Here is an 18,519-nt window from a genome sequence, read left to right on the forward strand (position 1 = left end):
TTTTGCAAGCGCTTCGGAATTTTTTTCTGCTGTGCTTAAAAGTCATTTTAAAAAAAATGCTGCGCGAGCACGTGCTACAGAGAGATTAGAGAGCCGGGCAGCTGACAGGGAAGGGATTGGGGGGATGGATAGGTGTGTGTGTGTGTGTGTTTGTGCGCTCGCGCTACACAGAGAGAGAGCGCGTGAGCGAGCCAGCTCCTGTAGCTGATCAGGGAGCCTGGGTGTTTTGTGTCAGTGTTATTCAATGTTTTTACATTAGTTTACTATTACACTGTGGATTCTATGGTGTAATTAACTATATTTGTGCTTAATCTGTACATATTTTTACATATTTACATACAGTTTGTACGGTCTGGAACGGATTAATTGTATTTACATACAATCCTATGGGGGAAACTGCTTCGGTTCACGACCAACTCGGTTTACGACCAAAGTTCTGGAACGAATTATGGTCGTGAACCGAGGTTCCACTGTATGAACAAAAAAAAAGAATGGCAGATAGGTCACTTTAACAAAACCCTCAGCAATTCAGTAACAAAAAACTTTTGCTCAGGACACAGTGTGTGCTGCAAGGGTTTCTGCACACTTTTTGCAATATGGTCACAGGTCCAAATATGAGCAATATTAAAAATGGCAGAGGAAGTCACTTTAACAGGAACCACAGTGAGTGCTACAAGGATTTTTGCACACAGAACACACCTAATGCTTAAACAACTGTGTGTGTGTGTGTATATATATATATATATATATATATATATTGGTTTGCTATGTACTGAACAAGAAGAGAGCAGTTGTATGCTACACAGACTGCACTGCCACTGAGAACAGATACGTCACTTCCTAACGCCCTTTTCTGATATCTGACAGGCTGGTTCCACTAGACTTTTTTTATTTTATCAGTCCTACTCTCGCCTGTCCACCTCCACATATTCTTTGCTAGTGAACTGCCACTCTGCTCCCACTATTAGCATGTACAGCCCCGTCGCCCACCCATCTCTCCATACTCCTTGCTACTGTATTAAGTTCCTCTGTTCTCACTATTACCATGTACAGCCTCCTCTCGAAGGCCCACCTCCCCATATTCTTGGCTTTTGAACTCCACTCTGCTACGTCTCCACTATTAGCTTGTTCAGCATCTAGTGACGGCAACATTCCACCCCGCGGCTCTCCCCTCGCCACATGCGATCCTGCTTCTAAAATATTTGCCCGCCCGCTCGTTCCTTGCCATCTCTGCAGATCATTAGATCTGCCTGTGCCTGTAGGTCTGTGGCTGTCATCTCGCAATGTCAGCCGGGCACTCAATTAAATTAGCCAGGAACACTGATCTTATATCCCATGTTTGGGTGGCATCGTTCAATATTAGAGATAATGACATAAACAATATTTAAAAAAAATAATGATGAAAGTCTTTTTCCTGATCAAGAGATGGTGTATGAGCAGCAGTATGTAAACCTAAGAGCTTAGAGGTGTTAAAGATCCTTATGAGAAAGATGTTATCTTGATATTCCTGCCAGGGACACAATAACTCTGATAAGGGAGAATAATATATTCCATTACCTTAATTAGTCCAACTGCTAATGCATCAGGCAGCATTTTATAATCTGTACAGAGCAGCAAATCCACTGGTCGCCAGGTGTTGATTTCACAAAGGTCTTTCTTTTACAGAGAAGAGCTACTACTGTTCTCCTACAGCTCAATGACAACAAGTCTTTGGTGCAGACTATCCTTTAACAGACACCCGATTTCTTTTGCTTAAGCTCTCCAGTGTAGCAGTAAATTATTCCTGTTGTATATCTTTTCAAATGATGATTGCTCTTCAAGAAAATTTTTGTAGGTCATCCAATACATAAATAATGAAGGATATATTTCAGACTATCCTTTTAGTACCAGCTGTATACTACCTCTCATGTGGCCCATGGCTCTCAAGTAAATCTGATTGGTCTCTCAAAGCTTTTGGCCCTTTTCTCAAGCAGTGTATCATACAGTTCTGACTAGGGCTGTTCAATATAACGATATATATCTGATGACAATATGAAAACGTCTATCGCTGCACATTACGCTATCGTTTGTTTCGTGGTGTCGCAAAATAAACTGTTTACGGCAATATTTTTGTCATTGTTTTGATGGCCACCACGTGGATGCAGACACACTAGCATGGCTGATGAAGACGAGGCAACACCAGGTACCTCCACACAGAAGGACCTTGTTCCTAAACGAGGGGCTACCTCTGTAGTATGGAGATGGTTTGGATTTGAAGAGTCTGACACGGACCAGAAAACGGTACTGTGCAAATTATGCTGCAAACCGATCGCTACTACAGACTCCAACACGACAAACCTCTTCTACCACCTCCGCAAAAAGCACGTGAGCGAGCATGCAGAGAGTTTACAACTGAGAGGCAGGCCACGTAGGATATTACAGTTGTAAAGGTACTATTTAAACGAGCATGTTAAAAGCTTGGAAGATTAATTGCTACCAAAACAATTTACTTAAGGCATAATTTTCCCTGCAGCGTTTGCTGTCAGCGTTAATCTTGTTAAAATTACTGTAGCGTCTTCCAGACGTAATGACGATTCGAGACGGTCACTTGGTTAGTTCCCTCTTTATTAAACACAAACAAAAAAAAATGGTTGCTGTTGGCCACAACCACTCCGAACAGACAGCAATCCAAAAACAAACTCTCTTAGCTAGGGGCGACAAGATCGTCATCCACTCCTCCTTTTTCACAGCGCTTCCCCCCCATCCCTCCAGAACCTCCTTTACCTTCCACTCTATTACAGTCCATCAGAAATAACAGGGACAACAGAATAAATAACTGAGAGGGATGTAAATCACAGAACACAAACTGCAGAACAGAACTCTACAATAAAGAACAGAACGCTACATTACGTTTACGCCACAACTGCATTAACATGGCAAATCTCCGTTAACGAGTTACCACGGATCGCCCCGTGCTTGGGGCTGGACGGCATCAAAACGTTAGCGCCGTCCAGTCCCATGCACGGGGCGATCAGCTGTAACTCATTAACGGAGATTTGCCACACTACGATGTGCAAATTAACATTTTACTAGAATGTAGCCTAAAAAATATTATATTTAATATTATATATTTAATATATTTTTGTTGTAAGCCTTATTGCTGCTACAGTTTGAAGTACAATGTTTACATTTGGTTTTGACAGTTAATGTTAGACTTGTATTTATTTTGTTTAAAGGGTTTATTGGCCTTATATAGTTTAGTTGTTAGTGCTTTGATCCTTTTATATTTAATATATGTTGTGAGAGTTATTGCTGCTACTGTTCACATTTTGTTTATGTCAGGCATTTTATATAGCAGTATTTTATATTGGGCCTTTAGTAATTTGTTTTTGAAAAGTGTTTTATATTTGATACATTAACATTTTATGTTTACATTCCAAGTCAAACATTTGCTCAAATGTTCTAAATAAAAGAACAGAAATAATTATAAGTTGAGTACTTCTCATTTTTGATTTTTTTAATTTAAATGAAAAAAAAAAGGAGTGGTGATTATATAAACTATTCACTGAATACAAAGAAAATGTACTATATCGTGATATCGGGATATAAAATGAAATATCGGGATATAAGATTTTGGTCATATCGCACAGCTCTAGTTCTGACCATGTTTCTTTTCCAAGTCGAAGAAATATTGCATTGGCACACCAGACTTGGACTCAGTTTAAAATGAAGAGAATATCACTGTTCCCTGGATTTTATTATCCATTATTTCAGGGAGTGCATACTTTCTCTTTCTTAAGGATTCCAGAACATGTCCATCAAAACTGGAAGCTAGGGATTACTGAAGCTCAAAAAGTTTTTCCTCCAGGGCACTCAGGGATTTAATCAAGCTCCGATTAACTCCAAGTATACTGCTGAAAGAACAGGAAGAATCTTTATACTGCCTCAGAGTAGAGAACAAAAGGAACGCATCTTCTCTATTGCACCCCAAAAGAAATCTGTTGCTGAAAATTTATATGACAACATAACTGAGTGTTAAAATCGCCAGTGCAAACATTCATGGTGCAATTTCTGCAAAACAATTCAACAAACAACTGAACAATTCTCTGATAAAACATTGGGGTCTTAAAAAGGCAGTAAAGAGAATAATGTTAGAAAGTATATAAATTTATTCTGGCATGAGAATGTGAGCTGCCCCTCAACCACATTCATATATACTGCCTCACATCCCCTTCATTGCCATCAACATGTCCTGTAGATTAGTGCTTCCCAGTTATTTTGGTTTTATGTATCCCCTACAGCCTTTCAATATTACCAAAGTACCCCACTCATTCAAACAAAACTGGTATTATTTTAAATTTGTCTATTTAAACCGAATGTACACACCATTGTGAGAATGACATTTTCCAAGTTTACATTGCTGCGGTTTTCAGGAAGAAAATGTTATTATTTCCATAAAAAATGCAACATTTTGACTAAACACATCGACAGTGGAGATATAGATTACGCAACATGAGTTACGTTAGATGAATTAAGTTTTTTAGTTTAACCGCATCATTCAGAACAATATTTAACTTATGGCTAATTCTTTTACTGACCAGTGCCTCCTGGTGAATAATGCTGTTCATTCACTCTACATCCAGATTTACTTTCCTGAGAAGCCCAAGCTGCTTGTGCAGCTCATCATCATCACTGCTGCCCATATGTGACTGCACATTTTCCAATACAGATCATTGTCCTTGGGGGGGGGACAAAAAACAGTACCACTTTAAAAACATTTTCACCAGTAGCCCTTCCCATAAGTGTCTTGAAAATAATAATGGTCTTTTAAGTCAGTCTGTTTTTTACAATGAACAAACACAATCAGATTGTGCCTCTGCATTAATATCTGTCAATTCGTCCAACTGCAATGCAAACTAACCTGCTTGTTTTAGTTTATCCACCACAAGGCCAACAACATTAAAGACTATATCATCGATCTGGCGACTGCCTGCATTACTTGATAATGGAATCATCTTAAGTGCATTAGTTTTTTATTTTTTTTAAATCAATCATCATTTCCACCAAAAGTACAACAGCAAGGAGAATAAGGTCCACGGTTACAAAATGAGCCTTCTTTGACTTAGGCACCATTACTTACACAATGTAAGATGCCGCAAGAGGTTTTACCAAAGATGCTTGTGTCTTTCTTCAGATTATTTTCACTTGACTTAACTCTAGATAATTTTCATTGGAAAAATGCATCTTTCCTATCAATGCAGGAAGGGTGATTGTTGCTCAGGATACTAACTGATCGGCTGGCTTCATGGAACTGTTCGCAAACACTTTACCAGAAATAAAACATAGCAGTGGAAGTGGGGCTGCATCTTTACATAAGTCCATATAAAACACACTGCACTAGAAACACTACGCTTCTTATTTATCACTTTCTTCTGTTTATCGGTAGATACAGCATGCCTGAATTAACAACGTTACTGCCACTTGGTTGACATCATTCTCAATCAACAACTGGTGGAGTTACAACTGAGAGAGTTGGGAGGGATAAACAAAAGAAGTTGCATACTGTAAAGCAACACTGGGATATTATTATTGTGAAAAATAAGGTAGAAGTTAACAATTTCATTATAAATTTAATGTTTAAATGTATTTGTTGAAAATAATTATGCTTAAAGTGAAACAGCTTTTTGGCACATATTTATAGCATATAGCATCAAACTTTCCACAGATCCCAAAGTAAACACTTAGTACCCCAAGTTGGAAAACAATGCTGATCACATTGCTCACAGATCTGACAAAGCACACCAGCTGATGAAGGATAGAGCTCAGCTTGAGCCTGTGCAAGCGATTATTTAATGTACAATTAAAACCTCACCTAAAGCAACATTAATTCAACTACTTCTTTGGCATCATTTGCTGCATAGATTTTAATAACAACAAATCAGCATTTCTGAAACCCTGTACTCAGAAGCAACAAGTGGCCATTTACCCTAAGTAGAAGAGATCGAATCATGGTTCACCAGGACAGTATAGAGGATTGACACTAACACTCCAAAATACAACTTATTCCTAAAGAATGCAATGATACACCAGTTCAATGCCAATTGTGCCTCAAGACTGGATTAACCATTGTGCAAGACACTACATTCCTTGGAGTCAACAACTGTGTCCTACACTATCATGTACTTCTTGGCTGCAATTCGCTGACTCTTCCATTTCACTATTTCCAACCCCCTTGGGAGTCACAGGTGCTGTCTCAACTTCAGCCAAAGTTTGGTATTCAGCAACTTCTACTTATCCCTCATTACTTGTGCTGACAGGCTAATCAGCAAAGGTTTTTTTGTTAGGTGTCCCATGCTCACACATTTAAAACTTTTCAAAAGTGCAAAGAAAACTAAATGATACATTCAGAAGTGGGAAGTTTAAATAACAGTGCAACACATACCTCTTCATTAGCAGTTACTCTGAATCAAAAAAACCCGACTGTTTAAGAAGATGACATGCCTGAGCTGTGGAGATTTGCATCTCCTTAGAATGCCCCTTATACATGTCTATATCAGGCAAGCTGCCTTTTTAAGACATCATTAGACAAAAACACTGTTAAACCTCTCAAACTAACAAAATCACTCCTTCACAAAAGCAAGAAACTTTAGGCATGATATTAACCCTATATCACCACATGCCAGTTTCAAAATCCCCTTTATACGGGCAGCAATTCCCAGAGGAGGACACCCTGACCAACCAGGGAGAACTACGACCCTGTGATTCAGAACAAACAGAAAAGCGGTACACAAACATACATTAGAAAGTACGGACAAGAGACAAGAGATTAAAACCTACAGCAGATCCTGTGAACACAAAAAGACATACACACAAACGCAAAGTACCTTCTCAAAGACCACTCCATAGTAATTTATAACAGACACTGAAAAGCAACACAATAGAGATTAAATGTTGCAGTGCTTTAAATGTAATTGCACAATTCTTTCTGCACTGCTCCATATAAAAACCAATTTTTCCTTCACTCCCCAAAAAAGCAGTTCATTGTACTGCAGAGAAACATTTGAATGTGGACATAGGAGTTACCTCTATCTTTCTGAAGCCTAAAAAATGAGCTCAAAAGGATAATCAGAAAATCCAGACTTTCCCACCATGAATATAAAGTTAAATTAACAGTGCTAGAGCTGAGCCTGTTATGCATGGCTTTGAAATCAGAACCTTTTCAGTGTAGCCAAAACTTTCTTCTAATTTTGAGCCCAATCAATCATTTTTGATTTTGAGCTGCCACAGTGAACTTCAAAACTGAGCTAAAGACTTCAAACGTAGCATGCACACCTTTAACAAACATTTTGAACATGATTTTCTCTTTCACACAATATATAATAGAAGCTGCTCCAAGAAACAAAAACATTATAAAACTCAGAACATTCTTAAATCTTTACTTTTTGCAATGTGCAAAAGAAAGGTATAGAAAAGTCTCCAAGGAAGTAATTAAAATTGTAGAAGATTTCAAAGTAAAACATAAAATCTTTGAAAATGTTACTAAGCAACAGAAGCTTCTCCAAGAAAATGGGAGCTTCTGAGCAAACAAATCAATGATTTGAGTGACAGAGCAATTTTTTTAAATGTTTCAGATATAAATGATAACTGGCGGCAAAGATGTATTTACAGAAATACCCAATTCAATTCAATTTATTTTTGTATAGAGGTCAGGGAGCTGTAACAAGTCAACAGGTACAAAGCAGTTACCTCCAGAGTTTGTGAATTGCCTTCTGAGTTACTGAATGGTGAAAATCTGTTCACCAAGAGTTTTGGAGAATTAATGGTACAGAAAGATTTTTGAGCTTTCCAATGAGTTATTGTTGAACAATTTAGCTTTGGTAGGAAAAAAAATTAAAGCTCACAAGAAAACATTCTAAATTGTCATTCCCATAACAAAATAAAAAACACACAATGAAGAAAGGTGCCTAGATCTCAACATGATTTTTTTTAATATACAAAAAATATTTCTTGGCTCTGGAAGGTTGATGTAATTCATATGCCAAAGTTACAATATCATTTGCTGAAGTAAAATGAAATGACCCACATACCATCCATGTGTGCTTGGACTTACCAGAGTTACTCTGGTTTCCTTCACAAGGGAAAAAGAGAACCTGTATAACTATATTAGGTTAACTGGAAATGTTAAACTGATCTGATGCAAGCGTGAGGGTGTTGTACAGTGTATTAGTTTGTCAAAGAAGAGGATACTCATCTTATGCCTAGTGTTCTGCAATACTGAAATTATATTGAACAAAAAATTAATGATATACAAAATAAAGGTGTATCCAATAGTACTGCATATGGTACTGCATAATTCTCATCTTCCCAAGAAAGTGGATATCAGAACAATGGATGTATATTCATTAGCCAAGTAAGTATCCACCTGGTGTTACAAAAATCAGGAATATTTAGTAATTATGATTTAAAGATGCACAATGTGTTTGAATGAGCACTAAACATTGTTTGCTTTGAGCATATATATGTGAATCATCAGTTTTTGTACTGAGTGGGTATGCAGTGGGTTTCTGTACTTTGCAGAGGCAGTATGCAAACATAAACTTTATGATTCATTTACTCATACATGCAAGTTCCACCCTAACAGACCTGCACATCTTTTCTTACATACTTGAGATGGTGATTTAACACATACAATAAAAATTACTGCTAAACACCTCAAATTAAACATTTAATTAAAATGTTATATAAAATACAGTGTTTATTTTTATAAGAAAAAAGTAAACACACTGGAAAAAGATGTTCATCACAGTACTTAGCACAGAAAATATTTACTGTATACCAGTTGAGTAACTACTATGTTTGAAAATAAACAAGGAAAAATTATAATTCAGAAAGTTTTAATCTTCTACCACAAAATAAGTGATACTCCTCTTTCAGTGGACCTATGCAGAATGTTTCTAAGTATGGTTTATATACATTTAAACCAATCCTAATTCATAGAGCCTTCACTGTATTTCTAAGCTGTGAATCATACATTGAATGTTAAAATGTTAGAACACTAGCTCAACCTACAGGCTCTTTTAAAAACTGTCACCATAGCTACAATGATGCTAAAGATGCCTACAACCCATTTTAATGAGCATGTACTTCATGGGAGAATGCAGTTTGAAGAACAGCTAAAAGTAAATTCTGCTAAACAAATTGCAGCTGGCAGATTTCTGTTTACAAGTGTTTCAATTTCTTCTTTTCAATATCAGCAATCTAATACTGAATAATTTGAAGCTCTTTTTTAATGTATGCCTTTTCCCCCCACATGAACTGCACAGATTATTAAATAATGATGCAACGTTTTCAGACTCAAATGGAAAAATGTATTCTTATTCTGTACTTGTTTAACGCCCATTTTCTGAATTTAAAAGCTTTTCAAATTAAAATAATTAAATGATCTAATAAACTATTAAACATACATATGAAAATTTCCAAAGCTAGCTAGAGCATCAGATAAACATTAAGCATTATGTACAGGATCCATTCCATAATGTCAAATAATAAACATAAAAAGGTTGTTTGTTGGCTGCTGAGGCAATTTGTAGAATATTTTACTGTCTATTTACTATATGAAGATTAAATATTCACTTTTTTACATTATGAAAACATTCAGAAATTATTTTTCTATAATTATCTTGTGGCAGTTTTTAAATCTCTACAAATATGATCCACGTGTTTTTAAAAAACTATACACAAAAATGCAATAACTTAAATAGCACACAAATATATATATTTTTTGCATTTTCTGACGTTAGACTATATTTTATAATTTATATTTATTTCCATTTCAGCAGTTACATTTCCATGTCTGCACGTTTATGTATACCCTAACACTTGAAATAAAACACAGAACATTGCGAATACATTATACAATTGTCAAAACAAAACACCAGTATTATATATATATATATATATATATATATATATATATATATATATATATATATATAATCTCTTATTCAAAGTATCTGATCATAAAACAACACCCAGTTTGTGATTCCCCTTAATCCAGATTTGCGGATTAAGGAGGATCCCCCACGCAAACATGATTATGGTGTGCAGACAACCAAGCGTCCGATTCCAACGGCGGTGAATTCGTTAAGTGACAAAGGCCAATTCCTGTGCAATATTGAATCGTCAATTCGCATGCTTAACGTAGGAGTAAATACAGTCAATTCTGTAACACTGCATCTTCTGCTAGATTAGTTGGCAAGGAAGTCATAGTATCAATTCCTCGCAGACAGTATTTGTATTTAAAAAGACCCGCGACTAAAGTCTTGACGTCAGCTCCACCATAGCAGGTGAATCCATGAAACTAAAAGGCAGTTTGTGCTAGCGCGATTTTGAAAAGTTACACAGGTTCTTCGGCAATCAGTACATCAACACAGAACTGTTCTAAAGTTCAGCACATGCTGCCGCCGGCGAAATTTACCTTGGTTGTAACAATGCATAAACAATCCATCCCTTGGCGTTCAGAAATTGTGCGTTTCTCGGCGTTTCATCGCGACACTAACACAACCCTCAGCAGTTCTACCCGATGGAATGACTGCCATTCGTTTAAAGGTTACTGCAGGGACGGAGGGCAGAACGGAGGAGGAAAGGAGGGGGCGCGAGAATATTCATCTAACTATTCTACCCGCGCAGATTACATCACTCGTTGGCTTCGCTCCGTCCCAGGAAGAGTAAAATCTGCACATTCCCTGAAGTTGCTTCAATTCATCTAGCAGCTAGCGTAAGGCGCCTACTTCACACAGTAATATTTAAATTGAGCCCCAGCACTACCAGAGTGCGGGGAGAGTAAATGGTGTCCAACTGTCCACCTGCCGTAAGTCAAATTAAGGTATATATATATTTTTTCTTTTCAAGTTAAAGAATCAGTAGCCAGTAGCGCGCATTCTGACAGTATGCCTGTTTAACCCAAGTACACTTCGAGTTTCTCTGTCGGAATTTATCAAATACAGCAAATCATACGCGGCACATACATCTGGGGATGTCAAAGACGACATTAACTAACACTGTCGGTTAATAAGGAGCGGAGCAATCCATTCCGAAATGCGGGACGTGAGAGGTGATTAGAAAAAAAGAAGACGCTTCTGTTGAACCATGTATTATAAAGTCAAAAATAAAGAAAAACTGATCTTTGCTGTGCAGCACTATATTACTGAAAAAAAGCACAATTACCGTGACTTCTTATTCCACCTAACATGTTGGTCACGGATGAGTCAGTGAAAAAAAGACACGCTGCAAATCCAACGTCCAAAAGTAAAGAAGAAGCAACTTAATCAGTTTACGGATTGAGCATATAATAATGAAATTCAATAAAGCACCAACATAGCGCAAATCCTACTCAAGTAAACTAATGAAATTAAGAAAATAATTACCAGCCTTGATGTTTGGAAAAAGAAAAAGTGAGTCAGTATCATTGGAACTAAAAAGTATCATCTTGCCTGAAGTTGGGGCCCTAGTTGCTTCGAAGGCTTGCATATAGTAATCTTTTTAGTTAGCCAATAAAAGGTGTCATTTTGCTTGACTTTGACTCAAGTAAACTAAAGAAAACCATCCAAAACTTTCATGGCAATCTGAAAAATATTCACACAGGAATAGTGTAGTTAACCAAGATGATCTATACACAAAATATTATTCATTTCAGAAACAGCTTCTCTTATTCAGGGTCACAAGGAGTCTAATGCCAATCCCAACTGCTGTGAGCTAATGCTTAAACCAACCTTGGGAAATGTAACTACCCAAAAAAATAAAGTTTACTGATGTTTATTGTGATAGATATTGTGTCTCAAGCCTATACTGACTGGTATTTTTCTATTTCTGCTTTCATATTTTTAAATCACTGTAAACACTTTGTTGTTGTGCCATAAAGGAGCCATAACAATACATTTAACAAATCGTAAATTATTTTCCATCTATACACTGATTCTCTATTATGTGATTTTATATTAGTCCCTGAATTATTTTCCTTAATTTCAATTACAGTGGGCAGTTCATTAGTTACTGCTTTCTGTCAAAAAATGAGATCTCATTTCACATAGAGGTACAAAACGTTAAAACTATAATAGGACACTGTTTATGCAGAAAAAAATATTCTTTAGCAGCAAACATAAATATTATTTTAAGAAAATAAACTGAACAACAAAGTAATTTACAATTGCTGTAATCCTAGTGTAAACATGAAAGACAGGAAAGAACTCCCTTTAAATTCAATTATAACAGCAAGATAATTTATAAACAAGGGATGCATCTTAAAGAGTTCTCCAATGAGTTGCATTAAGGGAAGCAAATCTGCTGCTAGCCACTTCCAAGTCTGCTTTATAATTAAAATACAATTTTGGGAGGTGTGGTCTGAAGGAAAAAAATGTTTTAATTAAAAAAGGAATGAGAAAGGAAATTGGTTACTCCAATTTTTAAATCAGAACACTGTCCCCAAAAGGCTATATGCATGTTATTCCTAATACCCACTTCATTGAGCAATGGGAAAAGACAAAAAGAACATTAACAAAACAGGAGTATAAAGTCTTATGCCCAAAATTAAAACTCGTAAAACAGAAAGACTGATGTGTTAACCCAACATAAATATTAACATTTTTTAGTATTTTAAGTTTAGTATCTCATAGCTCAACAATGATTCTCATTATGCCTAATTAAGCATGGTGTTTTGTTTAGTGTATAACGTCATGATATGTCAAACTGCAAACACCTAAATGCATACCCACAATTGCTTTACCAACCGGTGTTTGAAAAAAGAAAAAGTGAGTCAGTATCATTGGGACTAAAAAAATAGTCGTATTAAATAAATCATGAATTATTCATTATTAATTATTAATAATCATGAATTATTAATGGAACATCGTGATTTAGAAATCCATATTCTTTACATTTCTTACTAAAGGGTAATACAAATGCATTCATTATAAACATCAATTTACTTGTCAAGCAGTCCCAATTAGAGAAATTAAAACCTTCAAAAACTGCAAAGAAATAACACTGAGCATTATTGACATGAATATATAAAATTAAATTACTTGAACAAAATGTTGCCACAAGACATGTATGTTGTCTATATTTTTAAGAAAAAGCCAAATATATTCTTCTGTAATCATGGGGTTAGTGCTTCATTATTAACAAAGAAAATGACACAAAAATTGCTAACACAACCAATAACTGTAGTATGTAGGGGGAAGAAATTGGAAATTCATATATAAATTCATATATAATGGACAAGTCAATCACCTATTCAAATCCAGCTGATGACGCATTTCATGTAATTGCAAGAGACAATAAAGTCTACATACACTGAAAACAAAAACTGTAATAAAAGAACTAATAAAGTGCCTCTCAAAATAACAAACTTAAGATTTTTGTGATCAACTGATAGCAGGGAAGACACAATATTATAGACAAAAGATTTGTAAACCTAATACCAAGTTTTTTTTTTTTTTTTTCCTTCTTTAACACGTCCCAAAAGTTGTATATGTGGGAAATGTTTGTTGTTATCTCTAGATAGTTGGATTTATATTACATAATTGCAGTTCAAGATTAAGTACCTTTACATTCTCTGGAAGATTACTGCATGCCTAGGGCTTTTTTTTTTTTTACCTGTATGAAATACTGATAATGCCATGATGCCTAGTTACTTTGAGCTACATTATTAGTATGAAAATATGCTATATAAATAAATGTTGTTGTAGGCAGATTTTACCGATCACTGTAGATACTTGTGTACTTCCATTTCAAAAGAGTAAATCAATACCGTCCATGCAAACTGGATCTCTGTTTCAAGTAATATACAATTTTTAAAGCCAATGTCAACCAATCCTTTCATGACAAATGATTTTTAACCAACTGAATCCAAGACCACAAAGGAAAGGAGTAGTAATTTAAAAAAAATGTACTACTTACTTATTTGCAACAGTTTAATTTATTCCAAAGACATAGCAAATACAACTTAAGGTCTCCACTTATTTAATATGAGAAATTAACGGAATAAGGGTTTATTAACTGCCCCCACTACAAAAGAAACAAACTTATTGTATTTGTTTGTATTGAAAATTAATGATCCACATCAGGTGAGAATCCAGATCAATACAACAATGGCATAGCTTCCAGATTTATGGTACAAAAATAACACCTATATGAGATGTACATAATGTGCATGAAATAACCAATATTTATCAAAATATGACCATTAATTTTGACCAATCTATCTAAACTTGAAAAGGACAAGTCGTAACTTTCCTTTTAGCTCTGTGTTTGATTACAAACTTCTTAGATCTTAAAACACAAATTAATCTCGCATATAAAATCTTGAAGGAATATGCAGTAAACTGTGTCTTTTGCAAATTAATGTGCATACTTAGAAATAAAGATTAAAAAATAGTTTACAAATAATGACACTCAAATTATTCCATTCCTTTACTCATTGTTTTAATAGCATACATCACTGACGCATCTTCCTATGGAGCATGATTATACCAAAATATTGGACTTTCATTGATTTGTTCTTCATATGTTCACAAAGTCATTATCATCAAATGTGCAGAGTACAGTTAAATGCTTTGGCATATCATGTTGCTTGAAATAGGGATATTGAAAAATAATGGTTACCATGCAAAACAAAAAAAACACAAGCCGCCAATTATGGGAATTCACAAAATACTTCAAATAAAAGTAACTGTTTTATGGATTTTACCAAAACAAAATATGAAGTGAAAAATAAAAAAAAATGTATGTTTCCACGATTCCAGATATACCATGTTCACAGTAAATGAAATTTTTGAAAGTGACAATGAATTCCAAGTAGGCTTAAAAAAATACACAACTTACATATTTAAAGGAATGAGTTAAAGATAGACATGCTCAGATGATAAGAAATCAGACTTCACCAATATATTACTTACTTGGCATGTCTGAGAAGAGAAAGATTTTTCTAGAACATGAAGTATTTCATTTAGAAGAGAACTCTCCTACAGAAACAATTTTACACAAAAGAAAAAGAGAAAGACAAAGAAATGTTCATTCCTGTGAATATGTTGGAAAAGTTATGTTTTTGCATATACAACACATTCTTTGTTGTACAATATATTATTATGGATGATTTCCATAATTTATTAAAGCAATACAAGTAGTATTGTGCTCATTATCTCAATGAGTTCTGAGTTGCTTGATGAAGCAGTGTTCAATCAGTACAGCGTAAGAACGTAAATACTAACAAGGAACATTTAAAACTTAACTATAAACTACCTGCTGAAGGTTATATTTTTAAAAAAGCAAACATTACAATAATTAAATGATAAATGAAAACTTTGCAAAGTACTTACCAGGTCCACTAATTGCACTAGTAGGAGAAACACCACATTCAAACTTTTAATTTTACATGAAAGACAGGGGAGCTTTCTTCAGCATTCTTTCACAACATTGTTTTGGAAAACATTAATGTCGATGACAGGTTGCAAAAAACTTTTCTTTTTTTGTATGAAAATATTGGGGTGAGTTCCAAGCAAGGTGAAGAATAAAAGGCACAATACACAGGTTACTGGCTTGAGATAAATTAACAGAAACTTTAAGGCCAGCAGATCAAAAAAAAAAACTGCAGTTATTGGTAATTGGGAGGAGGGAGATGAACAGCTTTATTTCCTTTAACAATCAATGACATACTTTGTATGATTCACCATAGAAGCTAAAGAAATTTAAAAAATTTCCAGTGAAAATTTGTTTTCATCTGTACAATGTACTGTACTGACTCTATAAGTACAATACTAGTAGAGTTTTTGGGCCAGAGTGAAAGACAAGCTGTATTCACATCATTTGGAAAATGGGAGTGTGGGTTGATCGGTTCTAGATGAAGTATACCTTTCCTCATCGACCAAAGCTAAATAAAGAAAGCTAAACAATTAATAAATAGTTTATTTCATTTATAATTTTGATAACAGTACAAAAAAAAAATCACACATGAATAAAACAGGTGTGATTGTATGTTCACTGGAAGGTTTTGTAGTTTACATTCTTCAGCCTTCCTCTGACAAACTGAATTTAACTAGACCATGATTTCTTAACTTGAAAGAGTTAATAAAGAACCTGGCACCACTGGACTCTAAATCCGATTAAGTTCTTACTATAAACCAGATCAGGATGCAGGTTTCCAGCATGCTGTCACAATCCCCACCACTGACTGATTGATTATTAGATGTTACTGTTTAGCTCCACTGATACAAAGTATTAAACTATGGGTTTTTTTTAAAGCACTGCTCAGAGACTCTTAAAATCTAACATAACATTCATGTCCAAAATACCATATATTATGAAGAAAAAATAAGTCTTGGAGCTACCACTTGCTTTAGAGGAAATGAAGTGCATTTACATAAGCAGGTGCCACACTACATGACTTTTTTGATAATTTTCAGTCATACACTTCACTTACATAATCCCAAGAAAATCATGCAGCTGTGGCTGCTAGTCTTATAGTGGGACTTAGTCATAGCAATATGTAATTTGCTACAACAAAATAAAAAGCATTTTTTATCATGAATGTCAATCATAGGGGTTAGCTGATGTGTGCGTGTGTGTGAAAATGAAATGTACATAATACCAACAGTGAAAGACAGCAGTAGCTGCAAAATAAGGAAGAAAAGCATTTTAAACTATGCAAACAAAAGAAAGGTTCATCAAACTTTCAAGCCAGCACATATGCTTTTTAGTTCGAAGAAAGAAGAACTAAATTGCAGATGACCTCAACATACCCAGAAAGTACTTACTAAATTATGAGGCTAGGGAAGTTCAGGCCTATTGCCTGCCAAAATGAAGTGACCCTGTGCTATATTTTCAGCATAACAGAAGTTTTGAAACTGTAGTCAAAAGTTAAAAGGAAATCATGTAATCACTCCCTGCAGTTCCTAGCTGCACAGAAATCCTTGGATTCAACGTGATTGATTTAGTACCTTCAGTTGTTAAATTTGACATGCTCTTTGACTATAAATCATTTTGATTTGGTGTAGTGTAGCACCAACCTTGGGGATATTAGTGTCTTTCTCATATATTAGTAGTCGCTACACATTTTGAACATTCAATTTTTACCTGCTGTTGAACTTGACAAAGCCATTCACGATAAATTTTGCCACTCTTTGTCCACAAAAAGGGAGGGCTTTTAGGTCCCTCTTGATGAATTTAGCTCAATTGTTAGATTACCAATATTGAATCCGGTGTGACCATCAAAGCTTAGCTGGTCGGGTGACACCCTTAGTGAACAGAGCTTGAATATCAAAGGTTTGAGTTTCCTCTTTCATGAATCGAGCATAGATGTCAGACATTTAGTGTGCTTTGGGTTTGGGTTCGGAATCGAAACAGCTAACATCATAAACAGTAGCAACTCATGACCCACTGATGGCAGCCAGCAAAATAGGTTATGTCATCTACAATATGTGCGTTTGTTTTACTTCTACTGGAAATGTGCAGTATTTTAAGCTATAAATTACATAGGTTCAGTTCTCATCCACCATCTTTGTCTTTGTAGAGTGTGCACATTCTCTCCGTCCAGTTACTAAACTGGCTCCAAAAGTGAGAATGTTTGTTTTATTGATGTTTTCCTCTCTTTAATCTCTAAATAAAGTGGAAGACAGAGAGGAATATTTTAAACATTCGAATAACAAATGCATCAATTTAAGATTTACAAGGCCAGTCCCAATCACTGGTATTGTAGTGGAAAACCTTAATTTAACATTTTTAGTCTGTTAAGCTATTCAGTAGTTATATTACCTTTGGAAATTCAAAGCTGAATAAGTTCATTCTAGTATGCAGTCCCTCAAGTTTGCTCCTGGCTTGGAATTAAGTATCATGCATCACCCTGTGTAACCTAAAATGCAATGACCTAATGTTCCAAATATAGACATATTTATGTTAGACTAAAATGTCTAAAGCTTTATGCTAAAAATGCTTTTGTATATTAATACACTATAAAAGTTTTGTCCAACAAAGATCTGTTAACATACCCATGATTACAATGCAAGGTGCACGGAGTTCTCCAAAGGTATCTTTGTTAAATAAATTTCTTTGCTGGCATCTGAAGAACCTTTTATTAAAAGTGTGCCAGTGACTGGGTACTGGGATTTTTCTCTAAGAGTTTATAAGAGGAAATCGGCCAATCCGAAACTTATTTCCAGTTTTGTGTCACATCTCTTCCACAATGTTTCACATGAACAATTCAAACAGACACCACAAGCATTAGGGATCTATTCAGTTCAGTTTAATTTTTATAATAGACTTTATACACAGTTAACTCCAAGTCAGTATTCTGCTGCTATCAAGTGGATAAAATAACATTATACCTAAAAAAACATGAATATTTCTATGCATTTTGCCACTCTAAGGTAAATCTATACTAACAAAAGGCAAAGCCCTCACTGACTGACTGACTCATCACTAATTCTCCAAGTTCCCGTGTAGGTAGAAGGCTGAAATTTGGCAGGCTCATTCCTTACAGCTTACTTACAA

At 35.2% G+C, this 18,519-nt stretch overlaps 1 protein-coding gene across 13 annotated transcripts in view; it reads right to left on the reverse strand.

Moving 5' to 3' along the window:
• Window positions 1–18,519, reverse strand: part of dlg1a (discs large MAGUK scaffold protein 1a) — a 562,325-nt gene that overhangs the window by 448,970 nt on the left and 94,836 nt on the right. For 7 of the 13 annotated variants that reach the window (XM_039758348.1, XM_039758430.1, XM_039758380.1 and 4 more), the window contains exon 4: window positions 14,934–14,999. The exons of the other annotated variants lie outside the window; for them this stretch is intronic. In XM_039758348.1, the coding sequence (XP_039614282.1) occupies window positions 14,934–14,999 (66 nt within the window). The remainder of the gene's footprint in view (window positions 1–14,933; window positions 15,000–18,519) is intronic. 13 annotated transcript variants of the gene reach the window in all.

This window comes from Polypterus senegalus, chromosome 1 (genome assembly GCF_016835505.1).
Source record: "Polypterus senegalus isolate Bchr_013 chromosome 1, ASM1683550v1, whole genome shotgun sequence".
Classification (NCBI taxonomy): Eukaryota; Metazoa; Chordata; class Cladistia; order Polypteriformes; family Polypteridae; genus Polypterus; species Polypterus senegalus.